At 39.8% G+C, this 18,852-nt stretch overlaps 1 protein-coding gene across 1 annotated transcript in view; it reads right to left on the bottom strand.

Annotated features, from left to right (window-relative positions):
* The window catches only part of ALMS1 (ALMS1 centrosome and basal body associated protein), a 234,301-nt gene that overhangs the window by 193,208 nt on the left and 22,241 nt on the right, over positions 1-18,852 (bottom strand). Inside the window, exons 3-8 of the mRNA XM_036263247.1 lie at positions 13,325-13,520; positions 7,592-7,709; positions 5,164-5,174; positions 3,406-3,528; positions 3,032-3,150; positions 2,792-2,926 (exon numbers count right to left, since the gene is read on the bottom strand). Of these exons, the coding sequence (XP_036119140.1) occupies positions 2,792-2,926; positions 3,032-3,150; positions 3,406-3,528; positions 5,164-5,174; positions 7,592-7,709; positions 13,325-13,520 (702 nt within the window). The remainder of the gene's footprint in view (positions 1-2,791; positions 2,927-3,031; positions 3,151-3,405; positions 3,529-5,163; positions 5,175-7,591; positions 7,710-13,324; positions 13,521-18,852) is intronic.

The raw sequence follows: 18,852 nt of genomic DNA, 5'->3' as shown, positions 1-18,852 counted from the left end.
AATTTGGAATGTGGTCAGAGTTAATCTCAACACATCACTATTAACTGAATATATCTTCATTTTTTAAATATATTTTTATCTATATGAAGTTGATGCAAGTTACAAAAGCTATCAAAAATATTAGTAACACTAAGTTTAAAATTGATCAGATTTTGTTTCTCATTACTATTGAAACTGACTTCAAAACCTTCACTCCTGCCAAGATAATGTAAAATCTTGGCCTTGGTTTCACTGAAGAATAGACAAACAAGCAGGGAGGGTATGGCACAGTGGTTAAATACACAAATAAGGCTAGTTTCAAATACTAGTTCCCCTACTTGCTAAATGACCATGAGCAAGTTCCTTAACTTTCTGTCAATCGTAGAAATGGGCATGATAATAATCTCCAACAATCCTATATGATAGGGTCAACAAAAGGACTAAACAAATTAATGTATATAAGTAAAGCTTAGCACAGTATTTGAGTACAGAGTTATCACTTTCATCCCCACTCTTATTAGATTGAAAATTAGAATTAAACAATGCCTACTTAAGAATGAAGAAAATAAAACTAGCCTAATAGTTCTCTATATTAAACTTATTTTTAAATTCAACAAATTATAAATTAAAAGTTCATCACAGTATCTTTGTTCATTTCCTCTTATCAACTGTCTGAACATAAAGGTCTAAATATGGTCGCAATCCAAACTAGTAGTTTTCCAATAACATACAATCATATACTTGGAAAAACAGGAAAAGGAAAGTAACATTCAGTACACCATAAACATTATACAACTGTATGTAACGACTAACAGGATATAAGGATGTATTATAAGGAAGTGGGACCCAGGTTAGAGTCAACAATTTCAGACAAAAGAGGATGGGCAATGGGACCAGAGGAATATTAAAGCCAAGGAATCCAAAGATGCAGAAAAATAAAGCCTTGTATAAAAGAATCACTGAAACGATCTTTTATAACACCCCAAAGCTATGACTTTCTAGTACACACACACAAAAATGATATAAATAGAGAGAAAGGGAATATAATAATACACGAGTATGTTGCTCATGTGGGAAGGAGGTAGGTAGTTTTCTTTGGGAACAATGACTAGTTTGGACATTAAGTACCTCGGTATCCTTCCTCGGGAAATTTTCAAGATACCTCTGAAGTCAAATCTTTCAGGAGCATCTAAAAGGAAATACTTGAGGGGGTGGTGGAGGAGAGATAAACCACAGAACTTATATGCATATGTGCATGAACAATGGACATGGACAACAAAGCTGGGGACAGGTGGGGAAGGAGAGGGAGGGGGAATCAGTGGAGGGAAAAGGAGAAACATCTGTAAAAAATAAATTAATTAATTTAAAAATAAATAAATAAAAATAAAAGGAAATACTTGAGCCCTGGCCTGTTTTGCTCAATGGTTAGAGCATCAGCCTGCAAATCCAAGGGTCATGGGTTCGATTCCAGATCAAGGGCACATACCTGGGTTGCAAGTTCAATCCCCGGCCCTGGTGGGGTCGTGAGGGAGGCAACCAGTAAATGTGTCTCTCTCACATTGACGTTTCTTTCTCTCTCTCTCTCTCTCTCTCCCTCCCTCCCTTCCACTCTATCTAAATAGCAATGAAAAAAATATCCTTGGGTGAGTATTAACAAAACAAAACAAAAAAAGTAAAAAGAAATACTGGAACCCTGGCCAGGCAGTTCAGTTGGTTAGTTCTTGATATGCCAAGGTTGCAGGTCTGATCCCCCATCAGGGCAAACAGAGAATCACACAATGAATGCATAAATAAGTGGAACAACAAATCAATGTCTCTCTCTTTCTCTCTCAAATCAGTAAGTAAATATTTTAAAAATTAAGAAGAAATACTTGAATATTTTCAGGGCCTATTCCAAAGCTTGTACATTGAAGGTCAGAGAGGGGGAAAGCACAAATCAATGTCTCCATGAATAAGTCTAATCTTTTTAACACTATCCCAAAGGTTCTTGCTGGCACAACCTGGAAGAGTTAAAATGCCTGGCATGAAAGACCTGGAAGCACCAAAAGATGGCTTTTCCAAGACACCACAGAACTCACTAAGTGCTATGGTCTACAAAATATAAATATTTCTTTTATGTTAATCTCTAACAAAATAATGAGGCATATTCCTACATATCAATGAAGACCATATTATAAGTCATAAGTTGGTATTAGAGGATATAAATGGGCTTTTTTCCTTTAAATCCTTACCTAAGAATATTTTTCCATTTATCTTCAGGTAGAGGGAGGGAGGGAGGGAGGGAGGGAGGGAGGAGGAGGGAGAGAGACAGAGAGAGAGACAGACAGACAGAGAGAGAAACATTGACTGGCTGCCTCCCATAATACCCGATCAGGGATGGGGACCGAGGTACTTACTCTGTTTTTTTTTAATCCTCACCCGAGGACATTTTTTCGATATTTTGTTCAGATAGAGTGGGAGGCAGGGAGGGAGAGAGAGAAACATCGACGTGAAAGGGACACATCGAGTGGTTGCCACAGCAGGACCCAACCAGGGCTGGGGACAAACTGCAACCGAGATACGTGCCCTTTGCGGAAACCAAACCCGGGTCTCTCTGGACCACAGGCCAATGCTCTAACCGCTGAGCCAAACCAGCCAGGGCAGAGGTACTTACTCTTGACCAAAACTGAACCTGTGACCCTTTGGTCCACAGGCCGACACTCTAACCACTGAGCCAAATCAGCCAGGGCATAAATGGGCAATTTTATATCCATTTTTCAAATAAAATATTTCTTTCCCTGCCCCATATGAAATGTCCAATGGAAAAACTTACAGTCTCTTCCTTGGATGATAGTTGTAAAGGAGACTCCCAGGGCAGGGAGATGTCACAAAACTCTAAATCATCAAGCAAATTTTCTAAACCTGCTAGCTCACTGCACTCCCCAGTCAAGTCACCTTGGTCATATATCTGGGAAATAGTAAAAATTAAATAAAAACAATTAGCAATGCCATTTCCTGAAACAATACTGGAGAAGACCATGTTTTCCCCAACTATCATTTTACTGTGTCTCACCTCTCTTTGTAGTTCAGTAGATCTTTTACTGCATACATCAGCATTTTCATCTAGGCTACAGCATTCAGTGTCATCATCCAGAGAATAGATGTCAGATTCAGCCTTCCCTTGCACATCCTCTACAAAATAGGAGTCATTTTGCATAATTACATGTATCCTAAAACTGGGTTTGGCTCCCATAGGCTGAGGAATTTCACCTAGGCCTATATCAGCTTTCAGGAATGTCTCCTGGCCAACTGCAATTAATGATGCATCACTGATCACAGGTAAAGCACCTTGGGACTTTGCATCATATGCCACCAAGTTTGCTGAAAAGCTGCTTTCTACAGCTGCAGATAGACCTTCAATGACATGACTAGAATTTACATTCTTACCCAAAATATAGCCTGAGGAATCTGCAACTTCTTCAAAGGTTTGCTGCTTTAAATCTTGCAAAAACAAAGAATCTGAAGACGATACTTCCACTGGGTAAATAATGTTTGAAGATCCTGACTTCTCTGCAAGGTCAAGAGCAGAAACAGACTTTATCTTCCCAATGGGAAGAAATGATTCATTGTCTACATCACACTGAAATAAAGCTGACTGTGTTTTGCAAAGACCAACAACGTGGCAGTGAGATTTTTCACTTAAAAAAGCAGATGACTTAAGCTCTGGACCAAAAGAACATGGCTTAATGAACATTTCCTGAGGAGCATTGTGGAGTGATTTTACATTAGGAAGCCAGTACAGGGAGCTAACATCATCATCTTTTTTATGCAACAATAGTTCTGAAGCTGCTGGTTCAAACACCCCAGGAGTAGATTGATAGCGTGGATGACTAAGTTTATCAAAGAAAGAATTTTCATCGTTGTAATTTAATAGGAAAAGATCTGAATTTTTTGGTTCACTTTATTGGCTGTCATTTGTTACAGATATACTGATGTCAGTTTGGATTTCATTTACTGTACTCTCTTTCTTGGAAGGCTCAATAGAGGCAATAACTGCCTCAAAGGCTACATTCTCAGTAGCATCAACATTTTTCCCATCAAAAGCAGCACTTGCCTTTTGGTTTCTTTCCTCTTGAAAATACAGCTGTTCTGATGTCTCATCCAAGCTGGATGTAATAATCTGAAGAGAACTACCAGAAGTCTCTCCCTTAGAGATATCATGTCCCCTGGAGAGTATATGTGTTTCCAAAACTTTTACAGAATTATCAGGAACTACAACATTCTCAATATACTCTATTTCTGAAGATCTAGGACACACCTCTGAAAATACTGAAGTACTGCTATTCTTTAGTTCAAAACACTGAGATAATTCTTTCCCCAGACCTTCTTTATTTCTTTCATAACCCTCCAAAGAAATCATCTTTTGTTTCACCTCATTCTCAGCTGGAGTCTTTAAATAAACACTCTCAAAATAATGACTATCAGACATCAAGGGAACCCTTTTTCCTCTCCTTTCCAACAAACAATGCAAGAAAAAAGATGACATTTTATTATGAAAATGAGGAGCAAGTTCATGTGGAAAAGAAACATGATCCTTACAGATCAGACATGTTTCTGGATGGTGTAAAGCTCCCTGTTTGCTCCATGGCATAAATGAAAAAGGGAAACTAAAACTGTAACTTCCCTCAAGAATTTTATTTTTATCAATTATATCAGGTGAATCTGAGCAAGAATCATGGTCCTTACAGGTTAAATATTGTTCTGACTGTTGTAAAGCTTCCCGTTCCCAATACAGCACATTTGAACAAGAAGCATCAAAACTGTCACTTTCTTTAGGAGGTACATATTCATCACTTGTATCAGAAGTAGTTGAAAAAGAAAACTGATCTTTATCAGCTAAATTGGTTTCTGGCTCTTGTGTAACTTGTGTCTTCCATGACATATATGAACAAAGAGCACCATAATTACCAGAGTCTTTGGGGGTTTTCAGTTTATCAACTATATCAGATGAAATAGTCTCTTCTTTGGTTCCTTGTTCAGGATGTAAAAAAGAGCCCTGAGACTCAGCTGCACTCCCTATAAGTGTGTGCTGAGATACACTAAAGTGACTGTTAACTAAGTGTGAAGCTATTTCTGAGGATGCCCGGAATAAAGCTTCACTAACTTCTGACGGTCGAGAAAACTCTTTAGTGTCTTCAGACTTACCAGGAATTCCCCTGAAAAATATACAGTTAAAAATAAAAAGGTTACACATTTAAAACATTTATTTTTTAAAACACCAACATGTAAAAATACAAAACTGATATGTCACTGATATCAACGTTATTTGAAAAGTGTGTTGAAAAACATAGTTCTAATTTCAAATTCCTTTAAAGTGACTAATGATTAAACAAGGCAAATTTTTAATAAACAGTGCACTACTATCGTGCAGCCCTGATATTTTCACAGGCTTCTCTAAAACAATATTGCCAAAAAATATAAGGAATTCCATATTAGCAGAAAAGTGATTCTTTAAATGAAAACTCCAAATTTTACTATTTAAAATGTTTAATTTATGCCCGACCGGTGTGGCTCAGAGGTTGAGCCATCAGCCCACACACCAAGAGGTCGTTTGTTCGATTCCCGGTCAGGGCACATGCCCAGGTTGTGGACCCAGTCCCCAGTGGGGGACATGTAGGAGGCGGCCAATCAATGTTCTCTCTCATCTATGTCTCTATGTCTTTCTCCCTCTCCCTTCCTCTCTCCAAAAAAAAAAAAATCAATAAAGAAAAAAATAATAATAAAAAAATGTTTATCACCTACCATAATTTTAAATTCATTTAACCTGCATTAGTTCTTTTACTAGTCATTTAGTATGCTCTTGAAAACCACTTAAGAAGTGATATACTCTCCCCACAAACGTACAACAGTAATCTAATCACTGGTTGACTATTATGTGCAAAACACTTTTCAAAAAAGTAACTTTTCAAAAAAGTAATGTTAAAGTAATACATAGTGACCGGCCAGTGTGGCTCAGTGGTTGAGCGTCGACCCATGCACCAAGAGGTCGCCGGTTCCATTCCTGGTCAGGGCACATGCCCAGGTTGTGGGCCAGATCCCCAGTGGGGTGCGTGCAGGAGGTGGCCAATCAATGTTCTCTCTCATTGATGTTTCTATCTCTCTCTCCCTCTCCCTTCCTCTCTCTCTCTAAAATCAATATAGAAAAATAATTTAAAAAATTTTTTTAAATAAAGTAATATATAGCATGCCCAGACAGTGTGGCACAGTGGATTGAGCATCCTCCCATGAACTGAGAGGTCCTGGTTCGATTCCAGGTCAGTGTTCATCCCTGGGTTGCAGCTTGATCCCCAGTAGGGGGCATGCAAGAGGCAGCCAATTGCTGTTTCTCTCTTACAATGATGTTTCTCTCTCTCCCTAAATAAAAAAAATCAATAAAAAACATTTTTTTAAAGTAATATAAAGCAGAAGGACAGAAGTTCATACTCAGTAATCATCTAGCTTTTAATTTAAGGTATCTTTTTTTAGTTACAAAAAAGGAAAACTTATATTCTTGGATAATTTCAAATGTTTTGAAGAATTCCAGACTTGTCTCCCATTATTACTATTCCTAAGGGTATTAATTTGGAATAATTGTTAATTTGGACATGTCAGTTAGAAAAGTCTTACTTGCCCTGGCCGGTTTGGCTCAGTGGTTAGAGCGTCGGCCTGCGGTCCGGAGAGACCCGGGTTCGGTTCCCGCTAAGGGCACGTACTTCGGTTGCAGTTTGTCCCCGGCCCTGGTTGGTCGTGCGGGTGGCAGCCACTCGATGTGTCCCTTTCACATCGATGTTTCTCTCTCTCTCTCCCTCCTGCTCTATCTGAACAAAGAATGAAAAAGTGTCCTCGGGTGAGGATAAAAAAAAAAAAAAAAGAAAAGTCTTACTTCATATTCACACCTACAAGATAAGGAAAGATAACTAGGTTTATTCAATATCAGCTAACCAAAATGGAGTGCCAAACAAGTTAGTGATCATTAAATAAGTGCTTTTTACAAAATGGGGTTGGGTGATGGGAAGTAAAAGAGAAAGACTTATAAAAAGAAAGATCCAGTGTGCCTTCTAAATTAAAAAAAGCCTGAAATGCTAGAATACATTTAAAAAAAAATTTTTTTTTAATCCTCACCCGAGGACATTTTTGCATTTATCTTCAGATAGAGCAGGAGGGAGAGAGGGAGAAAGAGAGAGAGAGAAACATTGATATGAAAGACACATCGACTGATTGCCACCTCCACAACCCCAACTGGGGCCAGGGACAAACTGCAACCAACGTACGTGCCCTTAGCGGGAATCAAACCCGGGACTCTCTGGTCCATGGGCCGATGCTCTAACTACTGAGCCAAACCGGCCAGGGCAAAAATCATTTTTAAATACACTACAATAACCTGGCTTATTTTTACACATACATATGTTACTATGCCAAACTAATATGCATCATATCTTAACTTAGGGACCTGTTACCTTCACAGTATGAGCTGAAACTATCTAACTTCTACCCCAAAGTCTCAATTTAGGCTGAAGTCATTAATATTAGTAACAACTGAAAACAAGAAAAGCAAGAGTAGAAAGGTTACATGAAAATGTAAAAGACATCTTACCTCAGAGGTGCAAAATCTGGTTCACTTTGGTGAAATATGGAATCAGGCCCAAACTCTTGGTCTTGTGTCAAACATGTCAGCAAAGGCAAATCGGGAGAAGCAAAGCTATCTTGAATGACTGAAAAGTTTCAAATATGAAAATGTTGGAAATGCTAAAAATTAACTGTTTAGTTTATATAATACTTTAAAGAACCTAACATGCTGCCATCTGGAAGTTTCTATATACTTGAGTACGATAACATAATAATAGCAGCGACTACCTGACAAGGTCCAGGCACTAAACATACAATATTTCACTTTAACCCTCATGACAACCTTGAAGGATGGGTATTATTATATCCATCTTATAGCTGAGAAAACATGATTACAAAACTTGAGAAATATGCAGTACTTTGTCCACATTCAAATAACTTAAATGCCAGAGTGAGATCTGAACCTAAACACTAACTTTTTAGCAAGTGCTCTTAACCATTATAAGTTTTCTTTCCACTTTATATCAAAGTGCTGTCCACTGGCTTCTGGGCATCCCTAAGTCTAGAGTCAAAATTATATTCAAAATAATATTAAGGCCCTGGCTGGGTAGTTCCATTGGTTGCAGCATTGTCTCATGCACCAAAAGTTTGCAGGTTCAATTCCCAGTCACAGCACATACCTAGGTTGTAGGTTCAATCCCTGGTCAGGGTGCATATGGAAGGCAACTGATGGATGTTTCTCTCTCATATTGATGTTTCTGTTTCTCTGTTTCTCTCTCTCTCTCTTTCTCTCCCTTCTTCCCTACCTCTCTCTCTCAAAAATCAGTTAAAACATATCCTTGAGAGAGGATTAAAAAAAATATTATTAACATACCATTTGCCTTATTCATTCTCATTTTCTCACTAGGATACAGTGGAATTTTCCAAAAGCGGCATGTATGATATTGAATGTAGAAGCAGGTATCAGAAACTATCTGTTTTCTATCAAGAAAGGCCGGTTTTGCTCAGCGGTTAGAGCAATGGACTGCAGACCAATGAGTCGCGGGTTCAATTCCAGTCAAGGGCACATACCTCGGTTGCGGTTCGTCCCCAGCCTTGGTTGGGATCGTGCAGGAGGCAGCCAGTCGATGTGCCCCTCTCACGTCAATGTTTCTCTCTCTCTCTCTCTCTCCTTCTCTTCCTCTCACTCTATCTGAACAAAAATGAAAAAATATCCTCGGATGATGATTAAAAAAAAAAAAAGACATTACAGAAATTTTTTTAAAGTAAAACGGTGATACTCTTAAATAATTTTGTTTTGGAATATAGTTATTTTTCTAAAAAACTATGTAACTTATGTTAAATGCAATAAAGTTGTTTTTAATGAGTTAATCATATTTAAATTGGTGAGTTTTAATATTTAATATGAAAAAATATCAAACAAAAGGTTTTTAGAGTTCTCAATAACTTTAAAGTGTGTATAGTAGTCCTGTGACCATAAAGTTTGAGAACTACTGACTTAAAGGAAGAAAAATTCTCATGAATTCCTGAATACCAACCTAAATAATTCTTATTAGAATATGCCCTGGAATATATACAAAATAAGTATAAAGTCCTTATTCCTTAAAGCATTTATACAACTATAAAACAAAAAATTAAATATTAATAGAAACAAATCTATACAACCAATAACATCCTATTTAATATTAATTTAACTGGATGGGTGATATTTTCTAAAACTAATGGTTCTTCCAATATATATGTAATACTATTGCCAGTTTACTTGCGTGATTCAGAATGCCTATAATACTGCACACCTTCCCTATAATAACTATCATACTCTTGTTTTAATCTTTGGTCTGCTTCCTACCTAGATTGAAAACTCCATGTCTGCTTTATTCACAGCTGTATCTTCAGTGCCTAGCAAATACCTGCAACACTTAGTAGGCATTCAAAATAGAATTATTATTTATTTACTGAATTAAAAATGAGAAACCTTTACCACCAAGGACTAACTGGTATGATTCCTTTTTGGCCTTGACTTAGAGACTCAGTCTTAAACCTTAATAACTTTAATTTCATAACCTTCATAAGTCCTTCACCCCCTCTAAGAATCCTAAGGTTTTTTTTAACAAAGACCCTGCATATCCTCACATTTGGACACTGTGGATAGCTTGGATCACTCTTTTTTGAGATATCTAGTTCCAGCACCAGTTTTCATTATGACATTTGCCAATGGTAAGACTAATATACCCCACAATGACTGTAGTATTTATGCATAACACAATAGCCATGATAAAATTTCCTAAGCCATCAAATCCAGGGATCTGCTCTAAAAATTAAAAATGTTCTACTTGCCCTGACCAGTTTGGCTCAGCAGTTAGAGCATCAGCCCATGGACCAGAGAGTCCTGGGTTCGGTTCCCGCTAACGGCATGTACCTCAGTTGCAGTTCATCCCCGCCCCAGTTGGGGTCATATGGGTGGCGACCACTCAATGTGTCTGTCTCTCTCTCTCTCTTTTCCTCTATCTCTCCCTCCCACTCTATCTGAAGATAAATGCAAAAATGTCCTTGGATGAGGATTAAAAAAAAAGTTCTACTTTTTCTACAGTTAATGAGAAACTAGTTATAAAACTTCATGTTAGCAAAAAATTTAGAAGCCAATCTCCTACTCAATGCTGAAATTCTTTTATTAGAGAATTTTGCTTGACATTTTGCTGTGACATAAGCTCATTTTTTAAAAAAATTGTTATTAACCTTTTTTTAGAGAGAGAAAAAGGGGGGAAGAGAGAGAGAGAAAATCTATGTGAGAGTGAACCACCAATCCGCTGCCTCCCACACACCCCCTACTGGGAATCAAGCCCACAACTCAGGCACATGCCCTGTCTGGGAATTGAACTGACAACTTTTCAATGCACGGGACAATGTCCACACCACATAGGCCAGGGCCAAGCTCATTTTTTGTTGTTGTTCTTATATAGTCTTTACACTATTAAAGGCTCTAATAGACAATTCCTTCTTATATCAAGTTTAAAACAGCTTTATGAATTTTCACTTTAACCTCTAGACTAGGAATTAGCAAATATTTTTATAAAAGGCCAGGTAGTATGCCCTGGCTTGTCTGGCTCAGCGGTCAGAGCATTGGCCCGTGGACCAGAGAGTCCTGGGTTCAGTTCCCGCTAGGGGCACATACCTCAGTTGCAGTTTGTCCCTGGCCCCGGCTGGTGTCGTGTGGGTAGCAACGAGTCGATGTGTCTCTCTCACATTGATGTTTCTCTCTCTCTCTTCCTCCCTCTCTCCCTCCAGCTCTATCTAAAGATAAATACAAAAATGTCCTCGGGCCCTGGCTGGTTTGGCTCATCGGTTAGAGCGTCAGCCTGTGGTCTAGAGAGACCCGGGTTCAGTTCCTGCTAAGGGCACGTGCCTCAGTTGCGGTTTGTCCCCGGCCCTGGTTGGGTCGTGCAGGTGGCGACCACTCGATGTGTCCCTTTCACATTGATGTTTCTCTCTCTCTCTCTCTCTCTCCCTCCCTCCCTCCCACTCTATCTGAATAAAAAATGGAAAAACGTCCTAGGGTGAGAATAAAAAAAAAAAAAAATTTTTTTTTTTTGTAGAAAAAAGGCCAGGTAGTAAATATTTTAGACTCTGTTGGTCATATACAGTTTCTGTTGCATAAACTTTTTTTAAAATCCTTTTAAAAATGCAGAAACCACTCTTAGCTCATAAAAAAAATAGGGGCCTTGTCCTGTGGCTGTAGTTTACACACTCCTGTTATACACCATTAAAGTACTCATACACGATACTGTTATTTTCTGTTTATTGGATTGTCTTCCCAAAAGAGGAGACAGCTTTCATCTACATATTCCTAGCATTAAACACAAAACAGACACTTAGATATTTGTTAAATGAATGAATGAAAATAAGTTGCTTCCGTTTCATCATGACAGCCCTTCGAAGACCTGATCATAGCAAAGTCTTCTCTTTCATCTAGTATCATTGTCATCTCTTCCCACAAAGGAACACTAACGTTGTCAACATCTTTCTTAAAATGTAAAACTAAAATTAAAATGGACTTTAACAGTTCTGACCAGTGTGGCTAAGTGGTTAAAGCATCAGCCCACATACCAAAGGGTTAAAGATTCAATTTCCAGTCAAGGGCACATACCTGGGTTACAGGTTTGATCCCCAGTCCTGCTGGGAGCGCATGCAGGAGGCAACCAATTGATGTTTCTCTTTCTCTCTTTCTGCTCCCCGTCCCAACCCTCCTTTCCAATGGAAAAAATATTCTCAGGTGAGGACTAAAAAAAAAAATTGACTTTCATGATCCAAATCACAGAATACGCACTGGCACTAATATTTTTATTTGGATAGCACTAGCTTAAGTTCTTATGAAATAACTTAAATTAACTCCTATTCATGCTCCTCTAAAAAACTCTGACAACTTGTGAGCCCAGCCAGTATGGCTCAGGGGTTGAGCATCGACCTATGCACCAGGAGGTCCCTGGTTCAATTCCCAGTCAGAGCACATGCCTGGGTTGCAGGCTTGATCCCCAGTAGGGTATGTGCAGGAGGCAGCCAAGCACTGTCTTCCTCATTATTGATGTTTCTATCACTCTCTCCCTCTGCTATCCTGTCTCTGAAGTCAATAAAAAAATATTAAAAAAAAAAAACAACTTCATGGTTGAACCCATTTCTCTGAAAAAAGCTAATTTTTTAAAAACATGGTGGTCCTGGCCAGTTTGACTCAACAGTAAGAGCACTGGCCCACGGGTAGAAGAGTCATGGGCTCAATTCCCAAAGGCACATACCTTGGTTGCAGGTTCAACCCCCAGTCCAGTCAGGGTGGTGCAAGAGGTGACCAACTGATGTGTCTCTTACATCAATGTTTCTCTTTCTCTCTCTCCCTCCCTCCCTCCTTCCTTCCTACTCTCTCTGGAAAAAAAAAAAAATCAATGGAAAAATATCCTCTGGTGAGGGGGGGAAAAAAAATAAAATTAAATTAAATTAAAAAAAAAAAAAAAAAAAAAAAAAAATAAATATAAATATATATATATATATATATATAGTGGTTTTTCAAAAAAATTCTGAAGAAAGGAGTAACAAAAGAATATTTGTCTGAATTACGATTTAGGCATGAAAAAATTTAAACTGCCATATTGGTTTAGCATTCTTATATATTTGCAATGATCCAAAGTAGTGACAGTATAATTTATTCTATCTCCTACTTTGATGATTTGAGAGGTACTTCAAGTTTACCTTTTGTAAAAAGCTAATAAATCACTCCATATACAGCAAAGCAGTAAGATCTATCTCAGACAAGTCATTTAACCTCTTTATCTTAATTTTGGGTCTGAAAACTGAGAATAACATGTGCTGTAAACAAGTCTAAGAATCTAATGAGGTAAACATGAACATTTGTTTTTAATTGTATTTTAACGATTATGGAGTCTCCACAGCCAAGTAGTCAAAGGATAAAACACGGTTAACCCCAAGAAAAACTTCCACAAATTCAGGACTGAGGAGGCGCACCCACTAGAAAGGAAGTTATCCACTTTCTGCCTTGTGTGAGCATTAGAGTATGATAAAATGAGGGGCAACTGCAAGTTTAACATAACTACACACACTGGCCTGTGTAGAAAACCAGAAATAAGCTAACATTTTTTATTACAGCTTCACAGCTCCTCAACTCAAGAAAGGATTTAAATGCAGGTAGTGCAGTCACCTAAAAGTAAGTATTTTATAAATGTGAAGTATTAATACTGGTAAAAAAAAATAGCATTACCTAGCAATGGAGAACAAAAGAGATCTCTGTTGTGTTCCTTTACTTGATTTTCTGATTGGGTCAAGATACCTTCCTCCACAGAGGGGAAGTCTATCACTTCTGTCCCTTCCTCTCTCACATTAAACCTGGTCTGGGTTGTATCCAAGGTATGGGAAGAGTCGACTTCTTGAGGAAGAAAATGCCAAGATTCTGTTCTCTAAAACAATAATTTTGAAGGAAAATGTACTGAGTTATTAACTGAATTAACATACATATTAACATTCAGATTAAAATGTCCACTCACCTAGCTTCCTATCTGATAACATTCACATCAAAGTTTATAAAAAGTAAAGCTTTCCTTTCTGTTTTTTTTTTGCACAGTAGTAACTGTATTTCAGACCTCCTTCCCATTACTACCCATGTCTTACTTTGAATCTGCCAGTGATTCTTTTTTTTTTTTTATCCTCACCTGAGGACATTTTTCCATTTTTTGCACAGATAGAGTGGGAGGAAGAGAGAGGAAGGGAGAGAGAGAGAAACATCGATGTGAAGGGACACATTGAGTGGCTGCCACCCGCACGACCAACCAGGGCCGGGGACAAACTGCAACCGAAGTACGTGCCCTTAGCGGGAACCGAACCCGGGTTTCTCCATACCGTAGGCCGACGCTCTAACCGCTGAGCCAAACCAGCCAGGGCTGCCAGTGATTTTTGAACAGTTAGTTCTCATCATTAAAATAATGTTTAGGCCCTGGCTGGTTTGGCTCAGCGGTTAGAGCATCGGCCTGTGGTCCGGAGAGACCCGGGTTTGGTTCCCGCTAAGGGCATGTACCTTGGTTGCAGTTTGTCCCCGGCCCTAGTTGGTCGTGCAGGTGGCAGCCACTCGATGTGTCCCTTTTACGTCGATGTTTCTCTCTCTCTCTCTCTCCCCCTCCCACTCTATCTGTGCAAAAAATGGAAAAAAAAATAATAATAATAATGTTTGGTTCTACATAATAAAATCTTACAACTTAATTATAATAAAACTGAAAAAATTTTTCCAAACCTAAAGCTACAATATTCTCTACATGTGACCACTTTACTGAATTCTTATTCGGTATACCAATTTCTAGTGGACTCTTCGCTCTTCTCAATAACATTATCATTATCATCCATGACTAGTGATACATTTGTCTCTTTCAAATAGCAAGATTGAGCAATGCTTCTAAAAATAGCTATGGAAATATCCTACTTCTAATTCATCATAGGAAGATATCTCATTAAATACTAATAAAAAGTAATAAATAGCCCTGGCCGGTTTGGCTCAGCGGTTAGAGCGTCGGCCTGCGGTCCTGAGAGACCCGGGTTCGGTTTCCGCTAAGGGCGCGTACCTCGGTTGCAGTTTGTCCCCAGCCCTGGTCGGTTGTGGTTGTGCGGGTGGCAGCCGCTCGATGTGTTCCATTCACATCGATGTTTCTCTCTCTCTCTCTCTGTTCCTCTCTCTCCCTCCCACTCTACCTGAACAAAAAATGGAAAAATGTCCTCGGGTGAGGAAAAAAAAAAAAAAAGTAATATATAATAAGTAAATCCCCTGGCCAGTTTGGTTCAGCGGTTAGAACACTGGCCCGGAGACCAAAGAGCCACCAGTTCAACTCTGGTCAAGGGCTCATACTTCAGTTGCTATTCAGTCACCAGCCCCGATCGGGTCGTGAAGGAGGGAACCAATCGGATGTATCTCTCTCTCATAGATGTTTCTCTTCTCTCCCCACTCCCAGCCTACCTAAAGATAAATAGAAAAAGATCCTCTATCGCCGGGTGAGGATTAAATAAATAAAAAGTAAAAAATAATACATAAGCTAATAAAAAAACTAGTAAAAAAAAAACTAGAAAAAATGAAATTTAAAAGATATATAAGCTCAAAATACAAAATACAAGCCCAAATGTTTCATTTCTAGTTCTAAAAAACAAAATCACTCTCTCAAAATGTTATTAAAGTTTCTAAACACTTCATCTCAATTCGTGTACTTATCTCTTGAGAAACCGGTAATAAGAAATATATGGACTGGCACCAACCATAGGCCATACTAAGTAGCAAAGTTGAATTAAATACTAATGACAACCAATTTTACAGGGTATTTTCCTCCTACATTTGGTATTAGTTAAAATTAAGAATATTCTTTTTATCATGCTATGAAAGTATTCTTTTATTTTCATAATGAATTTAATCAAACTACATTATAGCATCTCTTTTCCCAATTAAATCTGATCAAATATAGCAATAAATTTCTTTGAAAAAAATGTTAAATATAGGTATTTGTTTATACTATAACAATATTTATATTGCAACATCACATTTCTTATTTGATAGTGGTAGATCAAACTTTTAACCATAATTGTTAGCAGTCTTTAACATATTGTCATATATAGTTATATTAAGTTTAATCAGCACTTAAATTATTTTTATTTATTTAACTTACTTAAACTGAAACCAAAAATATCCATGAAACAGTTCACCCATTTCTCCCACCCCTTATCCCACCTGCCCTGAAATCACCAATCTGTTCTCTGCATCTAAGGATTAATTTGTTGTTGTTGTGGATTCCATATATAAGAGAGATCATACAGTAATGGTCTTTCCCTGTCCCACTTATTTCACTTAGTATAATGCCCTCAAGTCCACCCATTTTGTCCCCAATGGCAAAATTTCATTCTTTTTATGGCTGAATAACTTTCCATTATATGTATATACCACATTTTCTGTATCCATTCATCCATCCATGGACACGTAGGATATTTCTAATCTTGGCTATTGGAAATAATAACTGCAGTTAATATGGGGGTGCACATATATTTTTGAGTTAGTGTTTTCATTTTCTTTTTTTTTTTTTTTTTTAATCCTCACCCGAGGACATTTTTCCATTTTTTGTTCAGGTAGAGTGGGAGGGAGAGAGAGGAACAGAGAGAGAGAGAGAGAGAAACATCGATGTGAAAGGAACACATCGAGTGGCTGCCACCCGCACAACCGACCAGGGCCGGGGACAAACTGCAACCGAGGTACGTGCCCTTAGCGGGAACCGAACCCAGGCCTCTCAGGACCGCAGGCCGACGCTCTAACCGCTGAACCAAACTGGCCAGGGCAGTGTTTTCATTTTCTACGAACACAGTAGTGGAGCTCCCAAGGTACTGGTCGCAGAAGCTGCAGACTGACCTGAGCCCAGCACCATCCCCCATAGTAGCAGCCCGATCAGAGTCCAGATATACCACCAGCAACAGAGGCTGGGGAGCAGAAATCCATCCCCAGGCAACAGAAGCAAAGACCAGCAGATGAGACCCATCCCCAAAATCTACAGCAAAAGCTGAGCAGGAGTTTACCCCATGGGGCAGCAGCACTCCCCAGCTGCCAGCAGAACGACCTGGGGCTCCACAGAGGCCTGTGTGGTCCAGTGCAGTGGGAAGCCCGAGCCCAAGAGAGACTGGTACGAACCAGCTGCCCGCGCCCACGGGAACTGCAGTGTGCAGGGGCACCAGAGAGGCCTGTGCAACCCAGCAGGGACTGTACCATCCAATTACACGTGCAACTCAGCAGGAACTATACCATCCAATTACACGCGGAAACTGTGGGGAGCTGAAGCACCAGAGAGGCCTGTGCGACCCAGTAGGGACTGTGCCATTCAATAAGCCGCAGGACCCGCTGGGTGCTGAAGCACCAAAGAGGCCCATGGGACCCAGCAGGGACAGTGCCATCCACTTACCCACAGGACCTGCAGGGTGCTGAAGCACCAGAGAGGCCTGTGCAACCCAGCAAGGACTGCACGATCTAGCTACATACAGGGCCTGTGGGGTGCTGAAGCACCAGAGAGGACTGTGCCACCCAGCAGGGACTGTACGATATAGTTACCAACAGGGCCTGTGGAGTGCTGAAGCACCAGAGAGGCCAGCGCAACCCAGCAGGGACTGTACCATCCAGTTTACCACGGGACCTGCAGAGTGCTGAAGCTCCAAAGAGGCCTGTGCAACCCAGCAGCCCATCACATAGGCATAGAGCCAGGTCCACAGAGGGACTGTGCAATCCAGTTACCCGCGGGACCTGCAGGGTGTGGGGGCACCAGAAAGGCCTGTGCAACCCAGCTGCGCACAGGATAGGCTTAGAGGTTGTGAAAAAGGAGGCAGAGTAAATAGAAGCCACACAGACGATCTCCCAGGACTAAACGGAAAATACAACTAAAATAAAGACAAATCCTCAGAAAAAAGCAACAGAAAAGCAGCAGGACAGGACCACATAACCAAGGACACTGGTAGGATCTGCGGATGTATGACAGGGTGGCGGGCAGGGAGCCCACAGACAGCAGCAGGCTTAGCTATGAGCAGCGCCCTTGGGGAACAGACCAAACCCGCTCCACAGCCCAAAGAGCAAGGACAGAGCGCTAAAATAGCCACAGCCCCTCATCTGGAAGACTACAGCAGAGGGAAGGCAGACTGGGATTTGGAGGGCACTCAGAGGTTTTGCTGAGATGTGGCCACAAAGAATGGTGGCCAGTGTGCTCCTTCCCCAAGCTGTGGGGAAAAGCAGCAGCCCCCCCTCCCTGCTGGAGATTCAGCCTTTCCCAGGTAAGGCAAAGAAATGAAAATTGAGACTCATTAACAACCAGCATCTATCCCACCCTCTGAAAATGCTCTTATGCAGAACACCAGGGCTACATTCCAAAGCAGTGAGTAACTGAGACTACTAGCTACCAGGAAAAACCTAGAGGGTAATTGAACCTTTCCTGGGCTTGCTAATCTACCCAGGAAAGTAAGACTTGACAGTGGTGTTCAACGTGGGCCCATCCAGGCTCATCCGAACCCAGTAAAGGGAGCCACAAACAGCACACCAACACCCACAGGGAAAATTTTGCAGGCTCCAAAACCCACTGAGATAGCCAAAATGGTGAAACAAAGAAACAAATCCCAAATGAAAAAAACAAGAGAACTCTATCAAAGATGAGATCAATGAAATACAGCTCAGCAAATTATCAGAGGTAGAGTTCAGAGCCATGATGTTGAGGAAGCTCAATAGCATAAGTAAGGACATCATCAGCACCATGAGTAAAGATATAAAAACACTGAAAACCATAGCAGAAATTAAGAAAACAATGGAAGGACTACCCAGCAAAGTAGAGGAAGCTGAGGACCGGATCAGTGAATTAGAAGACAGGGTAGAAAAAAATCAACCAATCAGAAAACCAAAAGGAAAAAATGATTTAAAAAAAGGAAGACAGCTTAAGAGAACTGTGGGACAACTGGAAACATAATAACATTCGCATCATAGGTGTCCCCGAAGAGGAAGAAAATGGGCAAGGGTTAAAGAATATATTTGAAGAAATAGTGACAGAAAACTTTTCTAACTTGGTGAAGGAAGAAGGCATTCAAGTTGAAGAAGCACAGAGAGCCCAAGCAAGAACCCAAACAGGCCCACGCCAAGACACATAGTAATTAAAATGCCAAAAATTAAAGACAAACAGATTCCTAAAGGCAGCAAGAGATAAGCAACAGGTGACCTACAAAGGAAACCCCATAAGACTCTCAGCTGAC

The sequence above is a fragment of the Molossus molossus genome, unplaced genomic scaffold (genome assembly GCF_014108415.1).
Source record: "Molossus molossus isolate mMolMol1 unplaced genomic scaffold, mMolMol1.p scaffold_m16_p_15, whole genome shotgun sequence".
Lineage (NCBI taxonomy): Eukaryota > Metazoa > Chordata > Mammalia > Chiroptera > Molossidae > Molossus > Molossus molossus.
The sequence above is the reverse complement of the archived record's forward strand: the minus strand, read 5'-3'. Positions and strand labels throughout refer to the sequence as shown.